Source organism: Eretmochelys imbricata, chromosome 3, assembly GCF_965152235.1.
Source record: "Eretmochelys imbricata isolate rEreImb1 chromosome 3, rEreImb1.hap1, whole genome shotgun sequence".
Lineage (NCBI taxonomy): Eukaryota > Metazoa > Chordata > Testudines > Cheloniidae > Eretmochelys > Eretmochelys imbricata.
In genome coordinates this window covers 59,719,676-59,745,188 of record NC_135574.1, presented here as the reverse complement: position 1 = coordinate 59,745,188, position 25,513 = coordinate 59,719,676, and the positions used below count along the sequence as shown (strand labels likewise).

At 41.4% G+C, this 25,513-nt stretch overlaps 1 protein-coding gene across 2 annotated transcripts; it reads left to right on the top strand.

Annotated features, from left to right (window-relative positions):
- The first annotated feature begins 2,956 nt into the window (after positions 1-2,956).
- TMEM30A (transmembrane protein 30A) lies at positions 2,957-24,349 on the top strand. 2 transcript variants are annotated; one of them, XM_077812701.1, is made up of 7 exons: positions 2,957-3,430; positions 10,119-10,235; positions 12,014-12,121; positions 14,593-14,680; positions 18,109-18,252; positions 19,176-19,434; positions 22,092-22,138. In XM_077812701.1, the coding sequence occupies exons 1-6, from the start codon at positions 3,173-3,175 to the stop codon at positions 19,394-19,396; spliced, it is 936 nt and encodes a 311-aa protein (XP_077668827.1). In that variant the 5' UTR covers positions 2,957-3,172; the 3' UTR covers positions 19,397-19,434; positions 22,092-22,138. The 2 variants fall into 2 exon arrangements, with proteins under 2 accessions (XP_077668827.1, XP_077668826.1); XM_077812700.1 differs by having other exon boundaries at positions 2,963-3,430; positions 19,176-19,382; positions 22,118-24,349.
- The last annotated feature ends 1,164 nt before the right edge of the window (positions 24,350-25,513 follow it).

Sequence of the window (25,513 nt, the reverse complement as noted above, 5' to 3'; positions counted from 1 at the left end):
TCCTTATTTACTTTCTCCACACCAGTCATGACTTTATAGACCTCTATAATAGCCCCCCTTAGTCATCTTTTCCAAGCTGAAAAGTCAGTCTGATTAATCTCTCCTCATATGGAAGTTGTTCCATATCCCTAATCATTTTTGTTGCCCGTTTCTGTACTTTTCCCAATTCCAATATATCTTTTTTGAGATAGGGTGACCAGAACTGCATGCTGTATTCAAGATGGGGCCATATCATGGATTTATATAGAGGCTATATGATATTTTCTGTCTTATCTACTCCTTTCTTAATGACTCCCAATATTCTATTAGCATTTGTGACTGCCGCTGTACACTGAGTGGATGTTTTCAAAAAACTAGCCACAATGACGCCAAGACCTCTTTCTTGAGTGGTAACAGCTAATTTAAACCCCATCATTTTATATGTATAGTTGGGACTATGTTTTCCAATATGCATTATTTTGCATTTTTCAACACTGAATTTCATCTGCCATTTTGTTGCCCAGTCATGCACTTTTGTGAGATCTCTTTGTAACTCTTAGCAGTCTTCTTTGGACATAAGTATCTTGAATAGTTTTGTATCATCTGCAAATTTTGCTGCCTCCTCACTGTTTAACACTTTTTCCAGATCATTTATGAATCAATACTGGCCCCAGTACAGACCCCTGGGGGGACACCACTATTTACCTCTATCCATTCTAAAAACTTGAGCATTTATTCCTACCCTTTGTTTCCTACCTTTTAACCAGCTACTGACCAATAAGAGAAAAAAAAACTTTTTCAGACTCAGTGGGATACACAGATTTTAAGAAGTATCCCACACGGCAAGCTTCTTAAAATTTTATTATTCCTACACATACATTGTCTCTTTCATATACACCCAAAAATTAATTTTAATTTTCAAATGTAACTTAAAGACTGGTAAAGAATGTTGAAATTGATACAGCTATAGTCCTCATTTCATCAAAGATTAAGTAAGAAATGTAACACATTAAGGCCCCAGTCTTACACTGAACTCTGCATAGGTACAGGAGATAATTGATAGGCTGGGATGGAGAAAAGGAGTTGCGGGGAAAGGAATAGTGGTGTGTGTACCTTCTTTCTAAAAAAATGTATTTATTTCCCATTTTCTATCCAAGTTGCCTAATGCCCTCCACAAAGTAAAACTGTTTGAGGGAAGCAGTTTATCACCACTATGTGAAATTACATGTGATATTTTATTTTTGCTTGCTTAAATGTGATTCCCCCATTCCCCTAATGTAAAATCCGGGAATAATATCAATCTGTGACCCTATCTAGACACATGTTGTACTCCTTTGACTATACCTATATATATATATATATATATATATATTGAAATTCATACAACTCTGTTAAAGTAGATGCAGTAATATCTATCTACAAGTGTTTATTCCAGTATAGTTTTCTTCTTCACAAAAAGGGGAATAAGCTACACTGCTATATTTACAGCCCCACTAAGGACTGTACTGGTGCAACTATTTCAGTTTTTTAAACAACCATCACACCCCTAATCAAAATAGTTACACTGGACAAAAGAACAAAACTAGCTCCTGCACTGGGTACCAAGCCAAAGCCACTTTCTAAGTACAGTCAAAATTAAACTAGTCCACCTTCGTGGTGATTTTGGCAGTGCTAATGCAGCAGATGATGCGAGTGAACATGAAAGGAGAGCAGACTTCTTACAGTCCCTTTTGCCTCATTGCCCCCCTCACCCTGGGCCAGCAGAGGGCGGGGCCTGTCCATAGGACACTCCCCTGACAATAGGGCAGGTCTACAGGCATGTCTACACCACCCACGGGTAGTCTGGATGCGATAAATCAACCCCCAAACGCTTTCCCGTCGACTTCTGTACTCCACCACTGCGAGAGGCGCCAAGTGGAGTCGACGGGGGAACAGCAGCAGTCGACTCACTACAGTGAAGACACCATGGTAAGTCGATCTAAGTAAGTCAACTTCAGCTACAGTTATTCAGGTAACTAAAGCTGCTTAACTTAGATCAATTCCCTCTCCCCCCAGTGCAGACCAGGGCTACACTACAGCCGGGATGATGCTCTGAGATCAATCCACCAGAGGCCGATTTAGCGGGTCTAGTGAGCAAGTTTCTCTCGCTGACCCCTCCCCAGTGTAGACCCTGCAGTAACTCGACTTAAGCTAGGTCAGCACTAGCTATGGTATTCACACAGCTGGAGTGGCGCAGCGTAGGTCGATGTACCCCGGCAGTGTAGCCACCCCAGACGGTCCAGCGCTTCCACATTCATCGCTGAACCGAGCAATAAGCGTTTGACCAACGCGGCTGGCAGCTCCCCCGGCGCACGCGGGGCTCGGGCCGCCAGCGCAGCAGTGGCGCGGCAAGGCGCCTGGACGCAGGCAGTGGCCACCGATGAATGGCCGCTGGGGGCCCGGCTGGGCTCGAGGCGCTCCCGCGCCGCGGTGCCAGGGGGGCGAAGCTGGCCGTGCCCCAACTAGCGTCCCCCGGCCGGGCCCTAGGACGGCATCGGTCTCGGGGTCTCGTTCGCGGGGCAGGGCTCATCAGTGCCCGCTCCCGCTGGCCAGGGGCGGCGGCGGGTGCCCTGAGCGGGGCGAGAGGCGCCAGCCCACGCAGCAGCTCGCTGACTCGAAAGGCGCAGCTCAGGCGGCCTGACTGACTCCCCCCTCCCCGCCGGATGACGTATTTGCGTCTCTGCACAGGACAAGAGTCGCTGTTCGTAAGGCAGCGCAACTCGATCACGCGACGCCTCCACTCTGAGCGTCGTACGCCTCAACGGGGGCGGGGGAGAGAAAAGATTGCGCGCGCGTGGTTTCTTGCTCTCTCTCTGCGCATGCGCCATCAGGGCACGGGCAGGGAGCGCCGGCTGCGCCGGAAGGGTGGAGGTTAATGGCTCTTATCATCATCGATTATGCGCCCTAGATCCAACCAAGCTCCTGCCTCACCCACTGCGACGGCGCATGCGCAGGTTGGGGGAAGGCGGGCGGAAGAAGGTGGGCCCGGTCACCCGAGCTGGTGACGTTTGTTTGTTGTTAGTGGCTCCGCGGGTGCGGAACTGTCCCCTTCCTCACGCGCAGGCGCAGTGTTCTCCCGTTCCTCACTGGCCCGAGCGGAGGCGGCCTCGGTTCGCGAGCGGAGCGCTGGCTGCTCCCCCTCCTCGGCGGCCCCATGGCGGTGAACTACAGCGCGAAGGAGGAGGCGGACGGGCATACATCTGGAGTGGGGGCCGCGGGCGGCGGGGCCGCCGGCGGGGCGGGGAAGAGCCGCAAGCCGGATAACACGGCATTCAAGCAGCAGCGCCTGCCGGCCTGGCAGCCCATCCTGACCGCGGGCACCGTGCTGCCCGCCTTCTTCATCATCGGCCTCATCTTCATCCCCATCGGCATCGGCATCTTCGTCACCTCCAACAACATCCGCGAGTACGAGGTGAGGGTCGGGACGGGGCGCGGGCTGCCGGGCGCCCCCTCTTGCGGCGGTTACCGGCGCTGGGGTCTCCCGGCCGCGGGGGGCGACGGGGCTGGCGGCTCCCTGTTCTCAGCTGGTGCCTGAGCTCCCCCGGGCGCCTCTCGGTGAAACCTTGGCAGAGGGTGAGCGGGGGCGATCGTGAGCGCAGGAAACGTTGGGAGAAGGGAGCTGGGCTTTCTAAACCCAGGCCGACCGCTTCTGGGAAATACCCTGTGGGGACCCAGCTGTACAGTACTGACCGGGGGGCAGGGGTGTAGCTAATACGTCTCTGCCTTCCATAATTTACCACATTATGGTTGAGATTGCAAATGCTACTCTGAAACACAGAGAAAAATCCCCAGCCTGGACAATAACGGGAAGACCCTGTCTTCCACATGGAGCATCCCTCCGTCAGACCAGGGTCAGGTGAGGTAGGTTTTGTAGGTAGTATGACAGTCTAGCAGCCTGCAGGATTAAAGGGGTTCTGCTGTTCCACTGGGCATTGCCAGATCCTTCCTGTCTCTTCATGCGGTTGTGGTTGATGTGGTTTTAGAGGTGAAAAAATGGCTTCTGTAGGAAATGACTGTGTTTGTCAATTTGGTCAAATGTTAATGTTCTTTTTTTGAATTACTTGTTTATCTCTTGCACTGACTAATGGAGGTTGAAAGAACATCGAGTGGTAGACTCAAAACACTAAAGATGACCTTGCCTACTATCCTGAGCATCCTCCCTTGATACTGATTTCTCTAGCCCAGTGGTCTCCAAACTTTTTACACCCAAGATCACTTCTTGAATTTAAGGGCAACCCAGGATCTACCTCACCCATTTCCCCAAGGCCTCTCTCACTCCATTCCCCCCCCAACCTCGGTCACTTGCTCTCCCCCACCCTCACTCACTTTCATCGGGCTGCGACAGGGGGGTTGGGGTTTGGGAGGGGACACGCGGGCTCTGGCCTGGGGCCGAGGGGTTCACAGTGTGGGAGGTGCTCCGGGCTGAGCCTGGGACACGGGGTTGGGGTGCAGAAGGGAGTGAGGGGTGCAAGTTCTGGGAGGGAGGTTGGGGCAGAGTGTTGGGGTGCAGGAGAGGGCATGGGGTGCTGGCTCTGAGAGGGAGGGTCAGGGCTGGGGCAGGAGGTTGGCTGCAGGAGGGGCATTGGGGTGCTCGCTCTGGGAGGGGGCTCATGGCTGTTGCAGGAGGGTGTATGGGGTGTAGTAGGAGGTATGGGGTGCTGGCTTCAGGAGGGGGCTCAGGGCTGGGGGTTGGGGTGAAGCCTCCTGCCGGGCGACACTTACCTTGGGTAGCTCCCAGTTGGTGGTGCAGCAAGTCTAAGGCAGGCTCCCTGTCTGCTCCAGCCCCACATCACTCCCGGAAGGGGCCAACATGCCCCTATGGCCATGGGGGGCTGGGAACGTGGCTTCCCACACTGCCCCTCTTTGCAGGCACTGCCCCCACAGCTCTCATTGGCCAAACCCTGTCTCCTCCTCCCCCATGGGGCCGCGTTGGCCGCTTCCAGGGGTGGTGTGGAGCTGGGGGAGGCAGGGAGCCTGCCTTAGCGGCAGCCCCACTACACCACCAGAGATCACGATCGAATGGGAGAGTTCATAGGATCAACCAGTCAATTGCAAACAACAAGTTGGTGATCACTGCTCTAGCCTGGTCAGCATACATTTCAACACTAGGACCTTGATTTCACTAGGAAAAAAGGTGGCTTTTTTCCACGTTTACTAACACATGGTAAAATCCTAGTGTGGACAAGGCAAATGTAGTTTAATGCTAATAGCAGGCTGAGGTAAACATCTGTAGCATGTTAAAAGTTGTGTTTATTTTTTTGATGATAAAAAACACATTTTTTCCTAGTATGGATGCTCTCTAGAAGCCTGACATGTCAGAGATAAATTTAGCAGTAAATGCACCAAAGGTGTGTGCTCTTCAGTTTGCATTTTCCAGTGACAGTGTAGGATAAATACTCAGACAATACTTTGTGTCTGGTACTTAGCTACAGCTTTCATATAAACCCTTAAGCTTTGGCTTTACAACTCTTAAAAAGCTCCAAGCTGAAAAGTTGCATGTCATCATCAAAAACAAACTTGCCATCATTGTTAAATCTGATCAGCTCTTAGTTTCTCTATGTTGTGTTGACTTAGACCCTGATTTTGCAAACACTTACATATATGCTGCTTTCAGTAGTACCATTTAAAACAGTGGATTTACTTGCAGTAATAAGGTGAATCGGATATGAGGCTGCAGATTGAGCCCCTTAAAAATACACTTTGGTGTGCAGATCGAATCATACCAGTTATATAAAAAACAGGATTGTTCACTTTTGTCTATCAATCAGTGGAGATAATTTCCTTGAGGAGTGAAGATGGAGTAGTTGTAGAATTGATTTCATTTGCTAGATTGAAAGAGTGTCTGAGATTTTTCATTTGTATATCTCTGTTCAAATGTTGTGTAACACTACCATAATACAATATGCAAAGGAATATAAATATCAGACTACTTAAAAATAAATCCTCAAAGGAAAGGAATTTGAAAGATAAGGTAGAAATGTACTTCATGTTCTCCCAGTATTGTGTGTGCTCTTAATTGCTTTCTAAAAATATACATGCCTTTCTGCCCAGATTTGAGGCCACACATCCCATCTCCAAATCAACCCTGAGCTTCTTAAAAGAACCCGGTTGGATTTGATAGAGTAACTTCTTGAAATAACACTTAGGATAGACATGTAAACTGTAAATTTGAGTGTTACTTTAATGATTGGAACAAGAGTAAAAAGGTATTGCTTCTAACACATTAACCACCATTGTAGCTGATCGTTTCTTTAAAGAAACAAATTTTCTTAGCTTTGTTCTAGAATAAATTATTACAACAAAAAATATTTAAAATCAAAGGGCAAATTTTTCAGAGCAGAGTGCCTGAAGTTAAGGCTCTGAATCTATATTTAGATAACTAAATTTATGTAGTCTGATTTTCAGAAAAGCTGTGCCCTCCCAGCCTCAATGAGTATGTCTGTAGTGCATCTGGGAGTGAGCCTCCCAGCCCAGGTCCACAGATTTGTGTTAGTGGAGCTCATGCTAGTGTGAGAAAAAAAGTTGTATAAATGTTGCAGCTCAGGCTTTCTAACCTAAGAGGTAGGGTGGGCTTGGGAGCCACAGTGTCAAAGCAGTGTCTACACAGCTGTATTGAATTTAGCATGCTAACACAAGACTGTGAACCCAAGCTGGGAAGCTTGCTGCCAGATGCAATGAAGACATACCGTGTGAGGTCAGTTGTGCTTCAGTTACTTAATATCTTTGAAAAATATGCTGCTTTAATTTAGGTGCCTAGGACCTTGACCTAACAAACATTTGCACACGTGCTTCACATTTCTTGCATGAGTAGTCCCAGTGGTTAAAGTTAAACATGTGGATAAGTGTTTTTGGGATTGGGGGCCTAAATATAGACTAAGAAGCTGTAATTGGAAGTTCCCAGTTGTGAAAATTTTGGCCTAGTTTCTTACATTTTATGTACTATTTGCCTTTTTCAGCTTGGTTGGGAAACATTCTGTTCATTTTCTTTTTGGGGTTCTTATATTGAGACTGAGACCATAGTGTCTATAGAAGTACATAAAATAGATCTGCTAGCTGTAGAGGAATGTTCATTTAAAAATAAATAAATAAATAAATCTGTTCCCACTGTTTTTGACAAGTTAAGGTTCAATGGCATGGAATATACGTTGTGATAATGATAAAAGATTATATCCCAATGGGGATCATTCATTTATTTCCCAGATTCTTTAATGATTGTCTTTTTAAAGATACATAACCAAATTTTCTTCTGCAGTCTAGCCCCCTTGTGCGGTAACAGACATGTTGGATTCTCTTGGCATGAGTAAATCCCTAACTGGCAGAGAACCATTTTAGTTGTTTTCTATGCCATTCTTGCAGTCCCTGGAATGGAATAAAGGGTGTGGGCTGGAATGTGAATGTGCCAGGGCCATTTCTGGCTTACATATTGTCCTTTCAGAGCCATAGCTAGCTGGCATATTTTAGAGTAGCCTATATGCCTCTCTGAAATAATCCAGAGCTGACAAATAGAGCCCTGCGGGGATTCAAAATTTGTATCTGCATCCAATCCGTGATCTGCGGTGTAAAAGCGCTATATAAAAAACAGTAATAAAGGAAGGGGATCTACCCCACCGTGGCAGCCCCCGAGCTGGGGCTGGGAAGGAGTGGGGTCTCTCCCCTGCCGCAGCAGCCACAGAGCTGAAGCTGGGAAGTAGGGCTGTCTCTCCCTGGCAGCCACAGCCCTGGAGCTGGGGAAAGTTGCCCCTATCTCTGGCCGCCGCAGCCCTTGACATCCCAAATTCCCTCCCACCCCCTCTTCTCACCCCATTGCCCCCTGCCCCCTATTCTCCCCAAGGCCACCACGTCACCTTACATGTGCGTCTTCTCCAGGGTCCAGGCACCTAATTATTGGAGCCATGCCTGCATGGCTCCACTAATTTAGATGTGTGGCCCTTCATTCTCTTGTGTGCGGTCACCCAGGCACGCATCTTAGAGGGAGCTATCTGCGGACCACCTGAATGGCACTCACGGACCACTGGTGGTCCACGGCCCACAGTTTGAGAACCTCTATTCTAATACATTTAATAGCAGTCTGAGTGAGTGAATAATTCCACCTCTTACTGTAAGCAAACGTGTTTATTCTGTCTCCTGTTTAAAAAATAATGGTTGTATTGGTTTTATTTATGAAGGGGGATGTATAAGAAGCAATTTAAGCATACTTCGTTAGTCCTGATCACTCACCTAAATGTCAAGTAACAATATATAGGTTTCACGCTGATTTTCGTTCCAGTTGTCATTAATTGAAATATGGAAGCTTTCCAACTGCTTTAACGTAACATAAAATTACATATCCTTTACGTAAGGCGCTTTCCTAGCATTTTCTGAAATTCTGTTTAGGTCACATAAACATACTTCAGAGGATAGGTAGTGTGTTCATAGCAGTCCAGTTTAAAAAAAAAAATTGTTGGATGGAAAACAAGTATATGGCTAGCAAAAAGGTGTCTTCAGTGTCTTACCAGTTTCTCTTGCTTTCTTTTCCTCTACCCAGGGAACAGTGCAGCAAGTGTTGGATAAATTTAAATTATTTAGGAATCATTCAGGAGCTGAAACATCACATTGAAAATCAATTCTAAAAGATACTGGCAAACTGAGCCAGGTCTAAAGCAGTTTTTTTAAACTATCAATAATGTATACAGAATGGTTGTCCAATTATTTACTTAATCAGGATGAACAAAATTGACCTATAACAGAGCAGTTAAGTGTGCTATCAATTATAGGTGACCCACAAATGAAAAAAAAATATGGGGTTTGTTCTTTCTCTTTCTGCATTACTGCTACTATCAATTACTGTTTAATATTTGTATTACCATAGAGACAAGAGGCCCCAATCAAGAGTGTGGTCCCATTGTTGGTATACAAACATGTAGAGAGAGAGAGAGAGATTTTCTACTTCATAGAGTTTGCAGTCAGTTTTTTAAAGACCTGACATTTTAAAATACAAACTGCCTTTTTAGCCTTAAAATAACAAGCTTTGTTTTTTAATGTAGGACTCTTTGGCTGACTAGAGAATAGAGTGGGTTCTGGCTATTAAGGTCTGTGTGAAAGATACTTCATCCTAGGTTTGGATTGCCATAGAAAAACTATCAATTGTTGACAACAGGTGTCAGTACAATACTAGTTCAACTGCTGTTTAACTGCCTGGATAGATCAGGACAGACTGGGCAGCACTGTTACAGATCTATATCCAAACACATTGCTGACAGAGGCTGCTGAAATGGTGCTATTTCCAAGTGAACACAGGGCCTAAAACTTATTTATTTTTTAGATAACCCTATTTAATTCAACCTTCTTGGCGACACTCAAACCTGGTATACACTAGAAAAAGTATTGTTGATAATGGGGGTCGGCAATAGGTTCAACTGCAACAATAGACCAGACAAAACAGCGTGCAATAGCCTTTCAGAAAACCATCCAAACAGTTCAAATTATCACTGATCCTTCAGGACACAGTGCAAAATTCATGCATTTACATACTTTGCAATAAAGGTTTGTTGAAAACACCAAACAGGATGATGAGTTGACCCATGTATATATTCTCTGAGGTTTTTAACTCTTTATATTAATGTTGTTTGAATAATATAATTTTAAAAGTTAGGTAATCCACAATCAATCAAATAAATACCGATGGTATTTTCCACTATCCAGTGGTAATCTGTTCTTCGTAGCTTTCTTTAAAGACATGCCAACATCATTGTCTTAATATCTTACATTAAGAGCTAGCCTTTCAAAAGCACCCAGCAGATCCCAGGTTTGGGTTCCGAGTGCTTTTGAAAATCTTGCCTCATTATTTAGGTGCCTAAATGGGGAGTAACAGTGTATTAAGTAAACCTCCAGGTGTTGATTTGTTTTTAGCACAGACATTCTCTCCCCTCCCCCCCTTCTGTGATGTGAAAAATCCACCTGTGAAACCTTAATTCTATATGAAGTCTTCTGTGTAGGAATATTCTTTGGATTTGAGATGGAGCTGATTGAGAAACAGCAGAGATTACGTCAGTCTGTTTGGTTTAGTAATCGTGATATATGTCTTTCTCTCTTTGTAACTCAGTATCCTCTTTCTCTTGCAGATTGATTACACAGGAACTGACTCTTCTAGTCCCTGCAATAAATGTTTGAACGTGTCCTGGAATAGCACACCACCTTGTACTTGCACCATTGACTTTACACTGGATCATCCCTTTGAGGTCTGTTACTTTGTGTGTGAGTTGCCATCAGAATTACTCATAATTTTACGTTCATGCCTTTTGCATTTTATCATTGCTTTTGTAAGGTATTGTACTAGCTATCTTCACATCTGCTTACTTAAGTCAAAAAACTAAATTTGTATGTTAGAGGAACATCATATTTGCCTTATTCTTAAAAATTAAATCCTGTTATGCTCTTCTCTTCATCCATCAACTAATCCTGTGTGTTGTATGTCTTCTCCACAAACTACATCTGGTACAACAGGTTTTAATCAGGTCTTAATTTATTTATCATCACCCAGAAATGTGTAACATTAACTGGATCCGTGAGTCACGAATCCATAGATTTACCATGTGAGTCTTTAACAGTCTGTACTGAGCTTTTTATTAAATTCTGTTTCTGTTGCACCACTGATGGTACAATATGAAGGAGCATTCGCATAGACTGCCTGCTGATGTTTTAACTATCATTAACCAGGGTTAGATGACCCTGTTGTATAGATGCAAGTGGCCAACGTACATTAGCACTCCCAGTCATTGATGGAACCGCCCAGGTGGTAGTGCAACTAAAGGAGATTTTGACAGTAAATTCATTGTAAACAAGGCTTGCAAACTAGCTTTATGAATGTCCCTGAGGGCATTCAGTTTTACAAGTTTGGGGGTCTTATGTTTTAAAAGAAAATTTGAGTTTCTGTGTGAATTTCAGAAACACTCTGTATAATGTAAAGATTTGGAAAATTGGGACTACTTGAATTGCGCAATACCGTGTGACCATATGCTGCCTGATCACTCCTGTGTTGTAAGTGAGAGAGACCCAGATCAGAATATCCAATAGTCCTGTGGTTGGAGCGCTCTTCTGACAAGTGGGAGACCACTGTTCAAATCCATTCTCCCCTTCAGATGGGGTGGGGAGGAACTGAGCCTGGGTCTCTCATATTCCAGGTGAGTCCTCTGAGTGGGCTAAAAGTTATAAGGAAGGTGGCTGCTGCTCCTCCGTTGTTTCATGCATAGGCGCTAAGCCGTCTGACTCCAGGAGAGGAGTATCCCAGTTGTGGATCACAAGCAAGCTTAGATGCCTCTCTGCAGCCCAGATTTTGCCAGTGAAAATCCATGAGAGGGATTGGGCTTATGATACACCACTCTCATTGGCATTTCCCATTGGCTAGGTTAGGCAAGGAGCCACCTAACTTGATGGCTTGTGTGGATCACAGCTTTAGTAACCTATCTCTCTGCATTCATTGTATAGAAAAGCTAGGCTAAGAACCTAACTCAGGCTTCGTGGATTCCATTATTCTTTCAGAGATTTTTCTAGGTGCCTAAAAATTAGGCACAGCAATACTCAGCATTGCTGTGCCTAAGTCTCTTTGTGGATATGGGCCTTAGTATTGGATACAGTGAGTGTGGGAAGCCCCTTGAACTTAGATATTGACACTAAAGAAACTTTCATTGTTGCCTCTGAATTGTTAAACAGCGAATGTAAGGTATTTCAGAATTTCTTGATGATGACTTATGATATGTGAGGCTAGAAGGACACAACTTGTCTTTCAGATGCCAGGCTGAGTTTACAATACTGGAAGTATAAAACATTTTGTTTTGATTTGTCTCCTGAGCAAATATATTATGAATATTACTGATCTAGAATAAATATAGAATATCAGTATGTAAATATTTGTCAATATCCTGGCTGTATCAACACATTAATGTATCTGATGGATCGTTATCTTATGTATTGGTGTTATTGAGTATCCTCTTTCAATCTGCCACCTTGTATTTTGCAGACCAATGTGTTTATGTATTATGGACTGTCCAACTTCTATCAAAACCATCGTCGTTATGTGAAGTCTCGGGATGACAGCCAACTAAATGGCGATAATAGTTCTTTATTTGTAAGTAAACTTTATTTATGCTCAAGTCTAATCATTAGTAATAATTAGGTAACATAAATCAACATGCTGCAGAAGCATTTTCAACATTGAGTTGAAATAGACACTTCTCTTTATGTAGTAGGAGACATTTTTCAAAGAATCAGTGTTATACTGGTGACTTCATATATGTTCCACTAAATGGACATTCTGTACTTCTATCTGATGGATTGTGGTACAGTAGATTGATCATTGCTCACTGCAAATAAATGTGTTCTGATTAGCTTAGATCTGTGGTGCTTTTCAGGCAGTGAAACCAGTTTAGCTCCATCTGTTCTGTCTGAAGTTTTATCTTTCACTAATGAACAATGCCCAGCTAGATAGCAGATTTTAATGCTTAGAATTGGATACTCAGATTCAGCATTCCAGTTGATTAGCTACTAGTTATCAAATATCAGTACTAAAATGCATGTATTCAAAACAACTATGTGAAGTTTCTCATGGCCTCTTTAGGCATGATTTATCTTCTACAGGCGGTGTGGGAACACAAAGGATAGGAATAAATGGTCAGTTTTCACTGTGGAGGGAGGTAAATAGCGGGGTCACCCAAGGATCTGTACAGGGACCTACGCTGTTCAACATATTCTTGAATGATCTGGGAAATGGGATTAACAGTGAGGTGGCAAAATTTTACGTACTATAAAAAATTACTCAAGATAGTTAAATCCAAAGCAAAGAGTTAGAAATCTGAGTGACAGAGCAACAAAATGGCAGATTGGTGCAAAGTAATGCACATTGGAAAACATATCTAACAACTATGCATACAAAATGATGGGGTCTAAATTAGCTGTTCCCACTCAAGAAAGAGATCTTGGAGTAATTGTGGATAGTTCTCTGAAAACATCTGCTTAATGTGCAGCAGCAGTCAAAAAACCTAACAATTTTATGAACCATTAGGAAAGGGATAGATAATTAAACAGAAAATATCATAATGCAACTATATAAATCCATGGTGTACACACATCTTGAATACTGCATGCAGTTCTGGTCACCCCATCTCAAAAAAAAATATAATTGGAAAAAGTATAGGAAATGGCAAAAAAGAATGAGTATGAGGAGAGATTAAGAAGAGTGGGACTGTTCATCTTAGAAAAGAGATGACTGAAGGGGATATGATAGAGATCTATAAAATCATGAATGGTGTGGAGAAAGTGATGAGAAAGTGTTATTTACCTTTCACATAATACAAGAACTAGGGGTCACCCAGTGAAATTAATAAGCGGCAGGTTTAAAACAAACATAAGGAAGTACTTCTTCACATAAGGCACAGTCAACCTGTGGAACTCATTGCCAGGGATTGTGAAGGCCAAAAGTATAACTGGGTTCAAAAAAGAATTAGGTAAGTTAATGGAAGATAGGTCCATCAGTGGCAAATAGCCAAGATGATCAGGGATGCAACCTCAATCTCTCGGTGTTCCCGCTTCTGGCAGTCAGCGATTTAGGGACTGGACGACAGGGGATGGATCACTTGATAATTGGTCTGTTCTGTTCGTTCCCTTTGAGGCATCTGGCACCAACCACTGTTGGAAGACAAAGTAGTGGGTTAGATCGACCATTGGTCTGACCCATTTGGGCCATTCTTATGTTCTTAATTAGGCCATGTCTAAACTATGGGTGCTACAGTAGCATAGCAGTGGTGCCATAGCTATGCCCTTTAGTGTAAGACATAGACTACAGTGACGGAATGGGTTTTTCCATCACTGTAGGAACTCCATGTACCCAAGGGGCTATAGCTAGGTCAGTGGAAGCATTCTTCCATCAGGCTAGCTGCATCTACAGTTGGGATTAAGTCAGCATATCTGTGGTGCTCAGGGTATGCAGTTTACATATCTGTAGCTATGTCGACCTAACTTTTAAGTGAAGACTGGGCCTTCGGCTCTTGATAAGGGAGTTGTTGGCTATTTGCGGCTCCAGCAGATACTTCTCGCTCTGTTCCCTGTGACCTTTATAAAAGGGTGGGAGAGTTCCAGTAAGTAACTTGGATGCTTTGTCTCAAAACGTTTTACATTTTAATTTAATAATATTTATTGGTCTTTTATAGGTAGATAAATATTTTACTGTTAAGTGCCTAAGTCTTTTTTTCAGATAGTCAACTTTCTCAATGGTTTAATGGTGGAAATATTATTTAAATATATTTTGGGTATGCTGAAGCATTAGATCAAAAGCATACAAAAACTCCACTATATAGAGCATTGATTAAAAAAAAAACCTTTATAGTCTACAAGGTATGCACTATGTGGGTTCTGAACTCTGTCTGATTCAGTTTTTGTTTAGTGAGTAAAAACTATTACAATTAATATTAAAAATGATATTTTAAATAGTTTAGACTTTTGGCAATTCAAGTTATGATGTTCAAGGCATACAGAAAATGTAGTTTATAATGGGATTAGTTAGCTGCAGATCTCAACTATCTCTTCTTTTCTTTTAAATATTAGAATCCCAGTAAGGAGTGTGAGCCTTACCGCACGAGTGAGGGTAAACCCATTGCTCCTTGTGGAGCTATTGCCAACAGTATGTTTAATGGTATGGTATTTTCTTTTAAACCACCTTATAAAAATATCAAGACGCTTTTGCAATCTGGTCCACACGTCAAATTGTGCTATAAATTATTTGAAATTGATTAAAAATGTTCGAGGATTTTGTCTTTAAATTAGACAAGCTTTAGCTGTGCAGAGCAAATAGATTTTGTTATACTTGAGTGCTGGAGGGGAAACATGCTAGGGGAACTGCTACTGCTTATTTTCCTTCTGAAACTGTGTTATCAGATTCATTCAATTATGGCAGCAAGGGTTGGGGATAACTTCCACATGGCACTGGCTGTTACGTTTATCTAGTGTGTGTGTGTGTAGTACTGTATATAAAATAAAATATATGGAGCTCTGGGTGAAGGGTCAGAATCTGTGGGGAAACATGGGCAAACACAGCAGGGACAAAGGAGAGCAGAGGAAATGTAGAGGGGAAATCTAATAAATGGATATCTATATACGAATGCAAGAAATATGGGAATCACGTAAACTTGGTGGGATAATTCACATGACTGGAATATTGGATAGAGGGTGTAGCTTGTTCAGGAACAAGCAGGTGAAAGAAGGGAGGAAGCATTGCTTTGTATATTCAAAAATGTATACGCTTGCACTGAGGTTGACAGGGAAGTAGGCAACAGACTTGTTGCAAGTCTCTGGGTAAGGATAGAAGGGGTGATGTCATAGTAGGTGTCCACTGTAGACTACTAGGAAGAACAGGTGGATGAGGCTTTTTTTTTAAACAACAAATAAAGATAAATAAAATCCATCCAAAAACACAGAACTTGGTGATGGGGGATTTCAACTACCTGGACATCTGTTGGGAATATAATACAGCATGGCACAGCTTATGCAACAAGTTCTTGGAATGCACTGGTGACAACCTTTTATTATAGCAGGTGGAGAAAGCCACTGGGGGAGAGACTATTCTAGATTTGATTCTGATAAACAGAGGAACTATTTGATGATCTGAAAGTGGAAGGCAGCTTGGGTGAAAATGATCATGAAATGATAGAGTTCATGATTCTGAGGAATGGTAGGAGAGAAAACAGCAGAATAAAGATTATGGGCTTCGAGAAGGCAAACTTTAGCAAACTCAGAGAATTGGTAGGTAAGATCCCATGGGAAGAAGTCAAAGGGAGAAAAAAAGAGTTCACAAGAGTTGTCAGATTTTTAGAGAGACATTATTAAGGGCACAAGAGCAAACTATCCCAGTGTGTGGGAAATGTAGGAAAGATAGGAAGTTTGGTAGGGATCATGCTGGCTTAACCAGGAGATCTTCAGTAACCTGAAACTCAATAAAGAGTCATACAAGAAGTGGAAAGTTGGTCAAATTACAAAGGATGAATATAAAAAAAACCAGAAGCATTTGGGGACAAAATTAGAAAGACTGATGCACAAACCAAGATTAACCTTGCTAGGAATATAAAGGGTAACAAATACATGGGAAGCAAGAGGAATACCAAGGGCCCAGAAGGCCCATTACTTAATGAGGAGGGAAAGACAGAAACAAGAAATTGCACCAGTGGCATAAGTGTTAAATGCCTTTTGTGCTTGTTTTCACCAAAAACAAGCACAGTGATTGGATGACTAACATAGTGAACACCAATGTAAATGGTAGGATCTAAGACTAAAATAGGAAAAGAACAAGTTAAGAATTACGTAGACAAGCTAGATGTCATCAAGTTGGGAAGGCCTGATTAAATCCATCCTAGAATAGGTAAGAAACTGGCTGAAGAGATCTCTAGAATCATAGAATATCAGGGTTGGAAGGGACCTCAGGAGATCATCTAGTCCAACCTCCTGCTCAAAGTAGGACCAATCCCCAATTTTTGCCCAAGATCCCAAATGGCCCCCTCAAGGATTGAACACACAACCCTGGGTTTAGCAGGCCAATGCTCAAACCACTGAGCTATCGCTCCTCTCCCCCCCCCCCCCCCCCCGCCCATCTTTGAGCTATTAGCGATTATCTTAGTAGTCATCAATGGTTCACAGTCAAGCGGGAAGGGCAAATCAGAGTGGGGCCCTGCATGGATCTGTCCTGGGTCTGGTTCTATTGAATATCTACATAAATTATTTAAATTATTACATAGAAAGTACACTTACGAAGTGTGTGGATGATACCAAGCTGAGAATAGTTGCAAGCCCTTTTGGGGACAGAATTAGAATTCAGGATGATCTCGACAAAATGGAGAAATGTTGTTAAATTCAAGAAGGACAAATGCAAAGTACTACACTTAGAAAGGAATAATCAATTGCACAAATACAAAGTGGGAAATGACTGCCTAGGAAAGAATATTGCAGAAAAGGATCTGGGGGTTGAGTGTATCACAAATTAAGAGTCAACAATTTAAATCTGTTGCAAAAAAAGTGAATATCATACTGAGATGTATTAGCAGGAGTGTTATAAGCAAGACACAAGAAGTAATTTTTGCACTCTGTTCAGCATTGATAAGGCTTCAGTTGGAATATTCTGTCCAGTTCTGGACATCATGCTTCAGGAAAGATTGGACAAACTGGAGCAAGTCCAGAGGAAAGCAACCAAAAATATTAAAGATCTAGAAAACATAACCTATGAGGAAAAATTGAAAAAATTGGGTTTCTTTAATCTGGAGAAGACAAGATTGGGGGGGGGGTGTGGGGATGGAAGATAACTGTCTTTAAGTATGTAAAAGGTGCTTTAAGAAAAGGTGAGAAATTGTTCTCCTTAATCACTGAGGACAGGACAAGAAGTAACGGGCTTAAATTGCAGCAAGGGAGATTTAGGTTAGACATTAGGAAAAACTTCGTAACTATAAGGGTAGGTAAGCACTGGAACAAATTACCTAGGGAGGCTGTGGAATCTCTGTCGTTGGAGCTTTTTAAGAACACGTTAGACAAACACCTGCCAAGGATGGTCTAGATCAGTGGTTCTCAACACCAGTCTGCCGCTTGTTCAGGGAAAGCCCCTGGCAGGCTGGGCCGGTTTGTTTACCTGCCACGTCCGCAGGTTTGGCTGATCGCGGCTCCCATTGGCCGCGGTTCGCCACTCCAGGCCAATGGGGGCTGCGGGAAGTGGCGTGGGCCGAGGGATGTGCTGGCCGCCCTTCCCGCAGCCCCCATTGACCTGGAGCGGCCCGGCCTGCCGGGGGCTTTCCCTGAACAAGCGGTGGACTGGCTTTGAGAACCGCTGGTCTAGATAATACTTAGTCCTGCCTCAGTGCTGTGGACTTGACTAGAAGACCTATCAAGATCCCTTTTAGTCCTACATTGCTATGATTCTGTAACACATTGTGTCCTATGAAACAATTCATTTACTCTGATAGTCATGGCTATAAATGCTGCCTTCTCCAGTTTGTGTGGAAGTATCAAATAATCATAAAAAGATGAAACTAGAGTCAGTTGAAGGTTTTTCTACCCCCTTTCTCTAACTTGAATTTCTCATATTAGATACGTTGGAATTGTTTCATGTTATTAATGAAACAAAGATCCCTATTACTTTGAATAAAAAAGGTATTGCTTGGTGGACAGATAAAAACGTTAAATTCAGGAATCCTTCTGGAAATGCAAATAATTTGACAGCACTTTTCCAAGGTAAGATCTTAAAATTTTATATTGAAAACATGTCAAACACATTTTAATAAAAAGCTATTGTTACTGATTTTTTTCTTTCTGTACAGCATTGTAGTGGGCATCCTAATATAACTGTGCTGTGGTTCTGCTAAAAATACCAAGCTCAACACTTTTTTTGCCATGCAGAGAGATAGTTTCGGTCATTTTCAGACAATCATATGTGTGTTTATTTTACTGTAGTATTTTTATTAATGATTTAAAATCAGTACAGTCGTCGAAAGAAACTGATATTTTAAAATGCTGGAATTAGAACATGTTATAATTCCCTGGCTATCTTTCTGAAATTCTAGAAAATCTCTTAAGTAAAGTTAGTGGATTGTCAAGCAAAACATGTCATAAACATAAAAAGAAAAATCAAGGCACGCTATTCTAACTTTATGAACTCTCATGAGGAATTAAGTCAAATCCTTTATTTTATAATATGGATTGTGTAAAAAACTTTGTACCACTCAGACTACTTTTCTTTTTTGCGTTTCACTTAGTTTTGAACCATTCTGACTTTCAAATTGTAATATGCTAGCAGAGTGTTGTAATTGTTGGGTTGCTAACTCTGACAAATCCTACAACTCTTTAGATACCAAAAGTACTTCACTAATCTTAAATTTAAAAATATTTCTATTGATAGGTTCTGTAAAAATCATTTTTTTCCAAAATCTAATTTTTTTGACTGAAATTGATCTGAGTATTATCCTCTGGCAACTGTATTAATTCCTTGCATTGATTTATAATTGGCCAAAAACTAAATTACTTTTGATTGCCAATATCTGGAAAAGCACATACACCTCAGAGTCTTAGAAAAAAGTTCAAGTGCACACCAGTATCTAAACCTGGAAGATGTACCTCTTATCTAAATATTTCTAGTTAATTGAATTCTTTAATTTTAGGCACAACAAAGCCTGTGAACTGGCCCAAACCAGTGTATATGCTGGATTCAGAATCAGACAACAATGGGTTCATTAATGAAGACTTTATTGTGTGGATGCGTACTGCAGCATTGCCTACATTTCGTAAACTATATCGCTTGATTGAGAGAAAGAATAACTTGCAGCCTACCTTACAAGCTGGAAAGTACTCTTTGGAGATCACATACAGTATCCTTTATTGAAACTTTTAAAACTGCTAATATCATCGGAATATTTGAATGTATGTATTTGTAGCTTTCAGAATTTGTCAGATATCAGTATTTCAGTTTTGAGAACATGTAATATGAAACTTTTGTTTTGAGATGAATTCAGAGAAGCTAATGCAGAGGATGTTTGTGAATAGTATCCTTTTTGTACTTTATTTTAATGGTTGCATATCAGAACCACATAGCATGTCTACTTGTAAATTAATGAAATTATCAGCCCAGTTTACTACTTGTGCAAAGAACACTGCTCTGTTAATTGGTTGGAAGAGGGCAACATAGCATCTATAGTGGAAGTAACCAGTTTGATACTGTAAAGAGTGCCCAAATGAATCACTAAAGAAAAGCCTGGCATTTATCAGACACATGGAAATTTTCTGGCCTAAACATTTCACATTTTTGATTTGTCCTCAAATGAGAACTGGTCCTTAGATTGTTTTGTAGGCTTTTGAATTGGTTTTTGCTGTGGAAACTTGAAGCTCTGAGAATGTTGAGGTGTGCAGAGACTTCTTGATGGGTTTTGTCAAACAGCCTGAGTTTTTAAAGTTCATAAACAGTGAATAACTTTGGGTCAGGAAGAATGTAGGATATGCTTGTGGAGTCTGCAAGATGTTTAAACCAATTAATTTTTGGTTCCAGAAAATTAGAAGCTTCAGGCACACTCTAGTGTAATCTGTTTAGTTTATGAGTTTTCGGTTCCTGGTCAAGAAATTCAGAAGCATGCTGCTGCACAGATTTCAGGATATACAGATGCACAAGTAAATCCATCTTGCGGCAGCCTTAGTCCTGGCATTTCTAAATTTTGAGTGCTTGACTTTGTAACTTTAGTCATTTTCTTTTACTGGTTTTTGTACGGAATTATTTATTTAGTGGCAGTAATGTGCTAAGTCCTTTAGACAGGTATAAAGACAATCATTCAGTTTAATATTTCACTGAGGAGAGAACGATAGTGCCTTTTGAGGAGCTGGTGGAGGCATGGCAATGCAAGGGATGGATTCCAGCTACAGGGCTTGCATGGTAAACCCAGAGACAAAGCTGGAGGACACTTAAGGCTTGTCTTCGCTGCAGAGTTAACTTGGGCTCTTACTTGGATATTGTCCCTAAGCTAGTTCCTGACTATATACACAGATCCTAGCTCTGTTATGATGCTTTCAGCCCTAGCTATCTGGCCTGTCTGGGGCTATATGCTAAAGCATAGTGCTGCTTATGCATGGTCTGGTAACCAGTTCATTTTGTAGTGTGGGCACAGGCAAATCAACTCAGGAACGACTAGTCTGCCATTGCCTTCCCACAATCCTCCACCAGGCTGTATATTTTTTTTCTCTGTCTCTTCTGCATTTCCTGGTCCTAACGGGCCAAGACAAGCTCCTCATGCAGCTCCAAGAATGTGGCCTTCCTCATGTGGAAATTCTGGCCTCTCTGCTCATCATCCCAGCTCTCCACGACAATATAGTCCCATCACTCTGCTTGTGGTTCTGCTCCAGAAGCATTAGTCAGGTTGGAGGGATTCCACAGTGTTTAAAACCTGCATCAGCTATCTCCAGTACTCCATGTCTGCATTCAGTCTTTGTGATCTCCTTAGCAAGGCACACTGCTGCATTCTCAGGGTGAAAAGCTGCTGTCAAAATGCCCCCTACCAGTGTCATGCCTGCAGCTGCTTCCTGTTTCCAGAATGAGAGTTGCATTAATGCCAACCGCAGATGTGTTGGATTCAGGCCATGCTACAAGTTAGAATGGAGACTACAGACAGAAATCTAGCATGTGACAGACTGGAAATGGTTTACTTCTGGTGGGCTAAGACCACTTCAGCACAGGTGCCCATAAAGGACCGACAAGTTTTTCCACAAAACACTGTGGAAATAGTTCATAGAGCCGTACAGCATTAAACCATAGGGTATTACCGCAGAAGTCTTAATGCTTCACATGTGAGAGTACAGCTCCCATGTGGACACAGTCCAGTGGATGCACTCGAGTATAGCTGTGCGCTGTCACCTTTTGTGGCTAGGTCTATGCCGCTAATCATGTCCAGATTCAGTCATCTCAGTTACTTCTGCAGTGAAGACATACTAAAAAAGGGGAACTAAAGCAGGCGGTTTGGGTGTAGTGAAGGGAGAAAGAAAGACTGTGAAAAGAATAGGAAATAGATGGAAGCCTTGAATGTGAAGGACCATCTCCCTCCACTTGTGGAAACTGTAGTCATTGGAGCTATGACAGTTTACATCAGCTGAGGATCTGCTCCATGACATGCTTAAAATTGATCTTGAAGGTGAATGAAAGTCAGTGAAGGGGTTTAATGAGATGGAAGTGGTCAGAGCAGCAGCTAAAGTAGATGACAGACTGAAGGTAGGTGAGAATCCAAAATACCAGACAGGAGGAAGAAAAGGGAGTTGCAGAGGTTGATATTAAAAATTTAGCAGGGTCTGTACAAGAATTCTTAATCATTTGTGTGACAAGCAGCTGTGTACTGGTCAGTGAGAGCCTTATTGTAATTATCCTTATTGTTGTCTTTCATTTTGCTGCACAATAGTGGAAAGTACATGAAAACTGAGAATGAAAATTAGGTTACTAAGGAAATCAGATATTGGGGGAACGGTGTGTTACATTCTGTTACCAACTGAAATGATCTCAAGTTGTAATATGCCAGCCATACTTCTAATTAAATGACTGTAATTAGGGTGAATTTTCCTATATATTCTTCAGATTACCCTGTGTACAGTTTCGATGGACGGAAACGGATGATCCTGAGCACCATATCATGGATGGGAGGCAAAAATCCATTTCTGGGAATTGCTTACATCACTGTGGGGTCCATATGCTTCTTTCTAGGAGTTGTGCTGCTAGTCATTCATCACAAATATGGAAATCGAAACAATAGTGCGGACATTCCCAATTAATTTTGCATTCTGAAAACAAATGTACTGCATGTGCATCAAGGCCAGTCCAGAGTGGACCCAGTTTTTGATAGCTTAATCTGCTCATATTGCTTCTGAAGCTGGGTGCAAAACTATCTCTAAAGCCTTTCTTCCCCTTGCTGTGGATTGACTTTTGAAAATGACGGGTATTTAATTAACTCTACTAATTGTATCTATGCTAATTGCATAAATGGTTTTCTGACGTTTGCCTCTTCCTAGGCAGGCTATATGATGCATATAGCCCCTATTCCCTTAATGCATCTGCTGCTTGTTTCTGTGCTATGTAATATATCCATATGATACTGTATGTATAGGTTGTGTGGAGAAAGGAGACTGTTTTAGGATATAGTATAAGTTGTTAACCATTCACAGTGTCAGTGCTATTGAAAGGAAAAATAAGTCTTTAGTGTTTGTTCATGTGACTGTATTGTGTGCATAGGCTTTATGTTCCTTGCTGAGATGTTTAATATATTAAAGTTATAAAATATTTCCTGTGTCAAGTGTGTGTTACACATTAAATCTTCATAAAGTGCTGTTATAAATTCACATAACTCTGTATTTTAGATATCAGATATGCCTGGCATGGGAACTAACATCCACTGAAAATGTCAGGAGATCTGTCAACTGACTGTATGGGTGAATTTCCAAGTCTAGTTTCAACTTGAAAACAGTTGTTGAGATAAAAAAGCAACTTCGTTCTGAATATTTCTTTTGCTTGAAGTCATATTTAGAACAGTTTTACCCATTGTACTTGTGATCTTGCTCTTCATGAGCAGCTTGAAGGTATTAATCAAGAAAAAATGAAGGAGTTCTTTCCAATCATAAATCTGGGTGGAATAATTATCTTGCCGGTGGAGGAACTTCCTTGTTCTGCTCTTGTTAGAAACAGGGTTTAGATGTTCAGAGCAGGCTTTGTTATAGTAAATCTAATGTAATATTTGGTTCCCTCATTATTTGGAAAAAATAAAACTGAAATTTAATTTTGAAGGTAAGTGTTCAAATCCTAAACTGAAAGAATTCATAGTTCTTGAAATGACTCCCTTTTCTTTTTATATAGATTGAGCTTGCCATGAAAGTCATTTAAATATCTGTTACAGGTAGTGTATGCTATTCCCTCGAATCTCAATATTAAAACCAGTTTCACTTTTTTTGGTTCATTCAAAGCTAACTGTAAATTGTAAGCTACTGCATTCTAGTAATTTTAGATAATGCACATTATACATTGTAATTTAAATGGCAGAGGTTACTTTACATGTAACTGGCTTGATAAAGTATCTGAATATTCAATATTGAATAAATGCTGCAAATTATTTATGTTGAAACTTTTGTCCTTAAACTTTTTTTTGCCTGGATTTAATTTGTATTGTATTCTGCTGAATAAGATGTACAGTTTCAATGCAGTTTAGCCACATTTTAGTATTTCTGAAATCATATACACTTGTGGCAAAAAAACTTTGTTCATGTTTTAGTAGCTTAACTTTTAGTCAGTTTCTGAAATATACTGTATTAGTATATCAGTTTTGAGGAGATCTGACCATTTTTTACTGAATTGCTTGTTTCCTTGTGTAGTATTTCAAGTTAGCAGTGAAAATATTCCTTTGTATACCATGTGAAATGAGATTAAACTAATAATTTAGATAGTTTGTTCACTGATAACATACCAACTAACATTTATTTTATGTACTTGACTGCACTGTAGAATGTGGCAGTGCAACACATGATGATTTTATGTCCAAAAGAACAGTTTACTATTTTTTGAAAGAGTTGGTTTCATAAACGTCATTGTCGTTACAGAATTGGGGCATATAACTTTGATTAATACCTCCACACAGCATAATAGAAAAGCTGCACAAAAGATGTTAGGTTAAAAAAAATCACTTTAAACTATAGAGTAGTTGCTAGATCTTATTCACTGAACTAGTAAGGGCACTTATCTCAATTGCTGGTTATTTAAATATTTTGATTTTTATGGTTTTTTTTGGCTGGTATTTGTCAACTCAATAAAGGTAAACTGAATATATTTTGCTGTGTTCATAATCAATATGTTAAATATAAGGAGTGCTTCCTCTTGAGTTACATGCAACAACTGAAATACCATTTCCGGTGAAGAACTGATTCTAGCAATATGTAAATATCACTTTTTGATTGGTTTGAGAATATTTTCTTAGGGCAATATGTTTCCTCTCGTGTGCAGAATATGTAACTTCATTCCCTAATCTTGCTGTTACTCATGACTGTCTCTTTTCCCCCTGCATTCCCCTGCTGAATGTAGCCTGTTTCTCCCTCTTTGGAGGTCTTCTTAACTAAGTGGATCAGGTGAGGTACTTTTTGCTCTTCTTGTCAGAGTTAAGAAAGAGATTTCCCTTTGTTTGAAGTAAATTCACTGCTGTACGTTCTCAATCTGAGGACCCAAATTAAAAAGTAAAACTTACATACCATAGTAAAGGAAAGACAACTTGAATAACATGAAAGCATATAATGCAAAGCTACAACAAACCTTGGTGAGTAGGTAAAAGGCCTTGGTTCAGACTCTATTAGTAATCTCATAGAGAGAGGGTTCAGATATGTTCTTTCTATAAGTAAAAGCTCCTAGTTTCACTTCAGCAAGTAGCTTCTGTGGTTCTTACCTTGTTTCTCTTGCAGGTTGTCAGCATGCAGCCTGTTTATAGGTTTAATTCCAGTGTCCCTGATTGACCCTTCCCTGGGCAATGTCAGTCTCCAGGATGTTAGTGTGTTTCTCTGGAGTCGTTCCACTTATACTTGGATGTGAGCAGGTGTGACCTTGTTCATTATATCAGGCACCCTACACAATGGTATTGGCAGAAGTGTCCTCTCAGAATGTCTGTTCCTCATTTAACTATCATTGCACATTTTCTAAATTCCTCTAATTTTGGCATAGCTGAGACAGTGCACCCAGTGCAGGGGAGTAGTGAGTTTCCTTGAAGTTCGTTGTTGACATGAAAGTCCGCTTATGAACCAGAATCTTCCCTTGAAAGAATATTTGGAGAGACTGTGAGGCCTCTCTCTCCTTTTGCTCCTTGTCATAAATATAAAGGGAAGGGTAAACCCCTTTGAAATCCCTCCTGGCCAGGGGAAAGCTCCTCTCACCTGTAAAGGGTTAAGAAGCTAAAGGTAACCTCGCTGGCACCTGACCAAAATGACCAATGAGGAGACAAGATACTTT

What these genes read in the sequence shown, in the direction of transcription:
- TMEM30A (XM_077812700.1), top strand. Translation starts at nt 3,173, where the DNA reads ATGGCGGTGAACTACAGCGCGAAGGAGGAGGCGGACGGGCATACATCT. An exon ending in TGCCAACAGTATGTTTAATG is followed by an intron (nt 14,681 to 18,108) that starts GTATGGTATTTT and finishes TTCTCATATTAG; the next exon opens with ATACGTTGGAATTGTTTCAT. An exon ending in TTTGACAGCACTTTTCCAAG is followed by an intron (nt 18,253 to 19,175) that starts GTAAGATCTTAA and finishes CTTTAATTTTAG; the next exon opens with GCACAACAAAGCCTGTGAAC.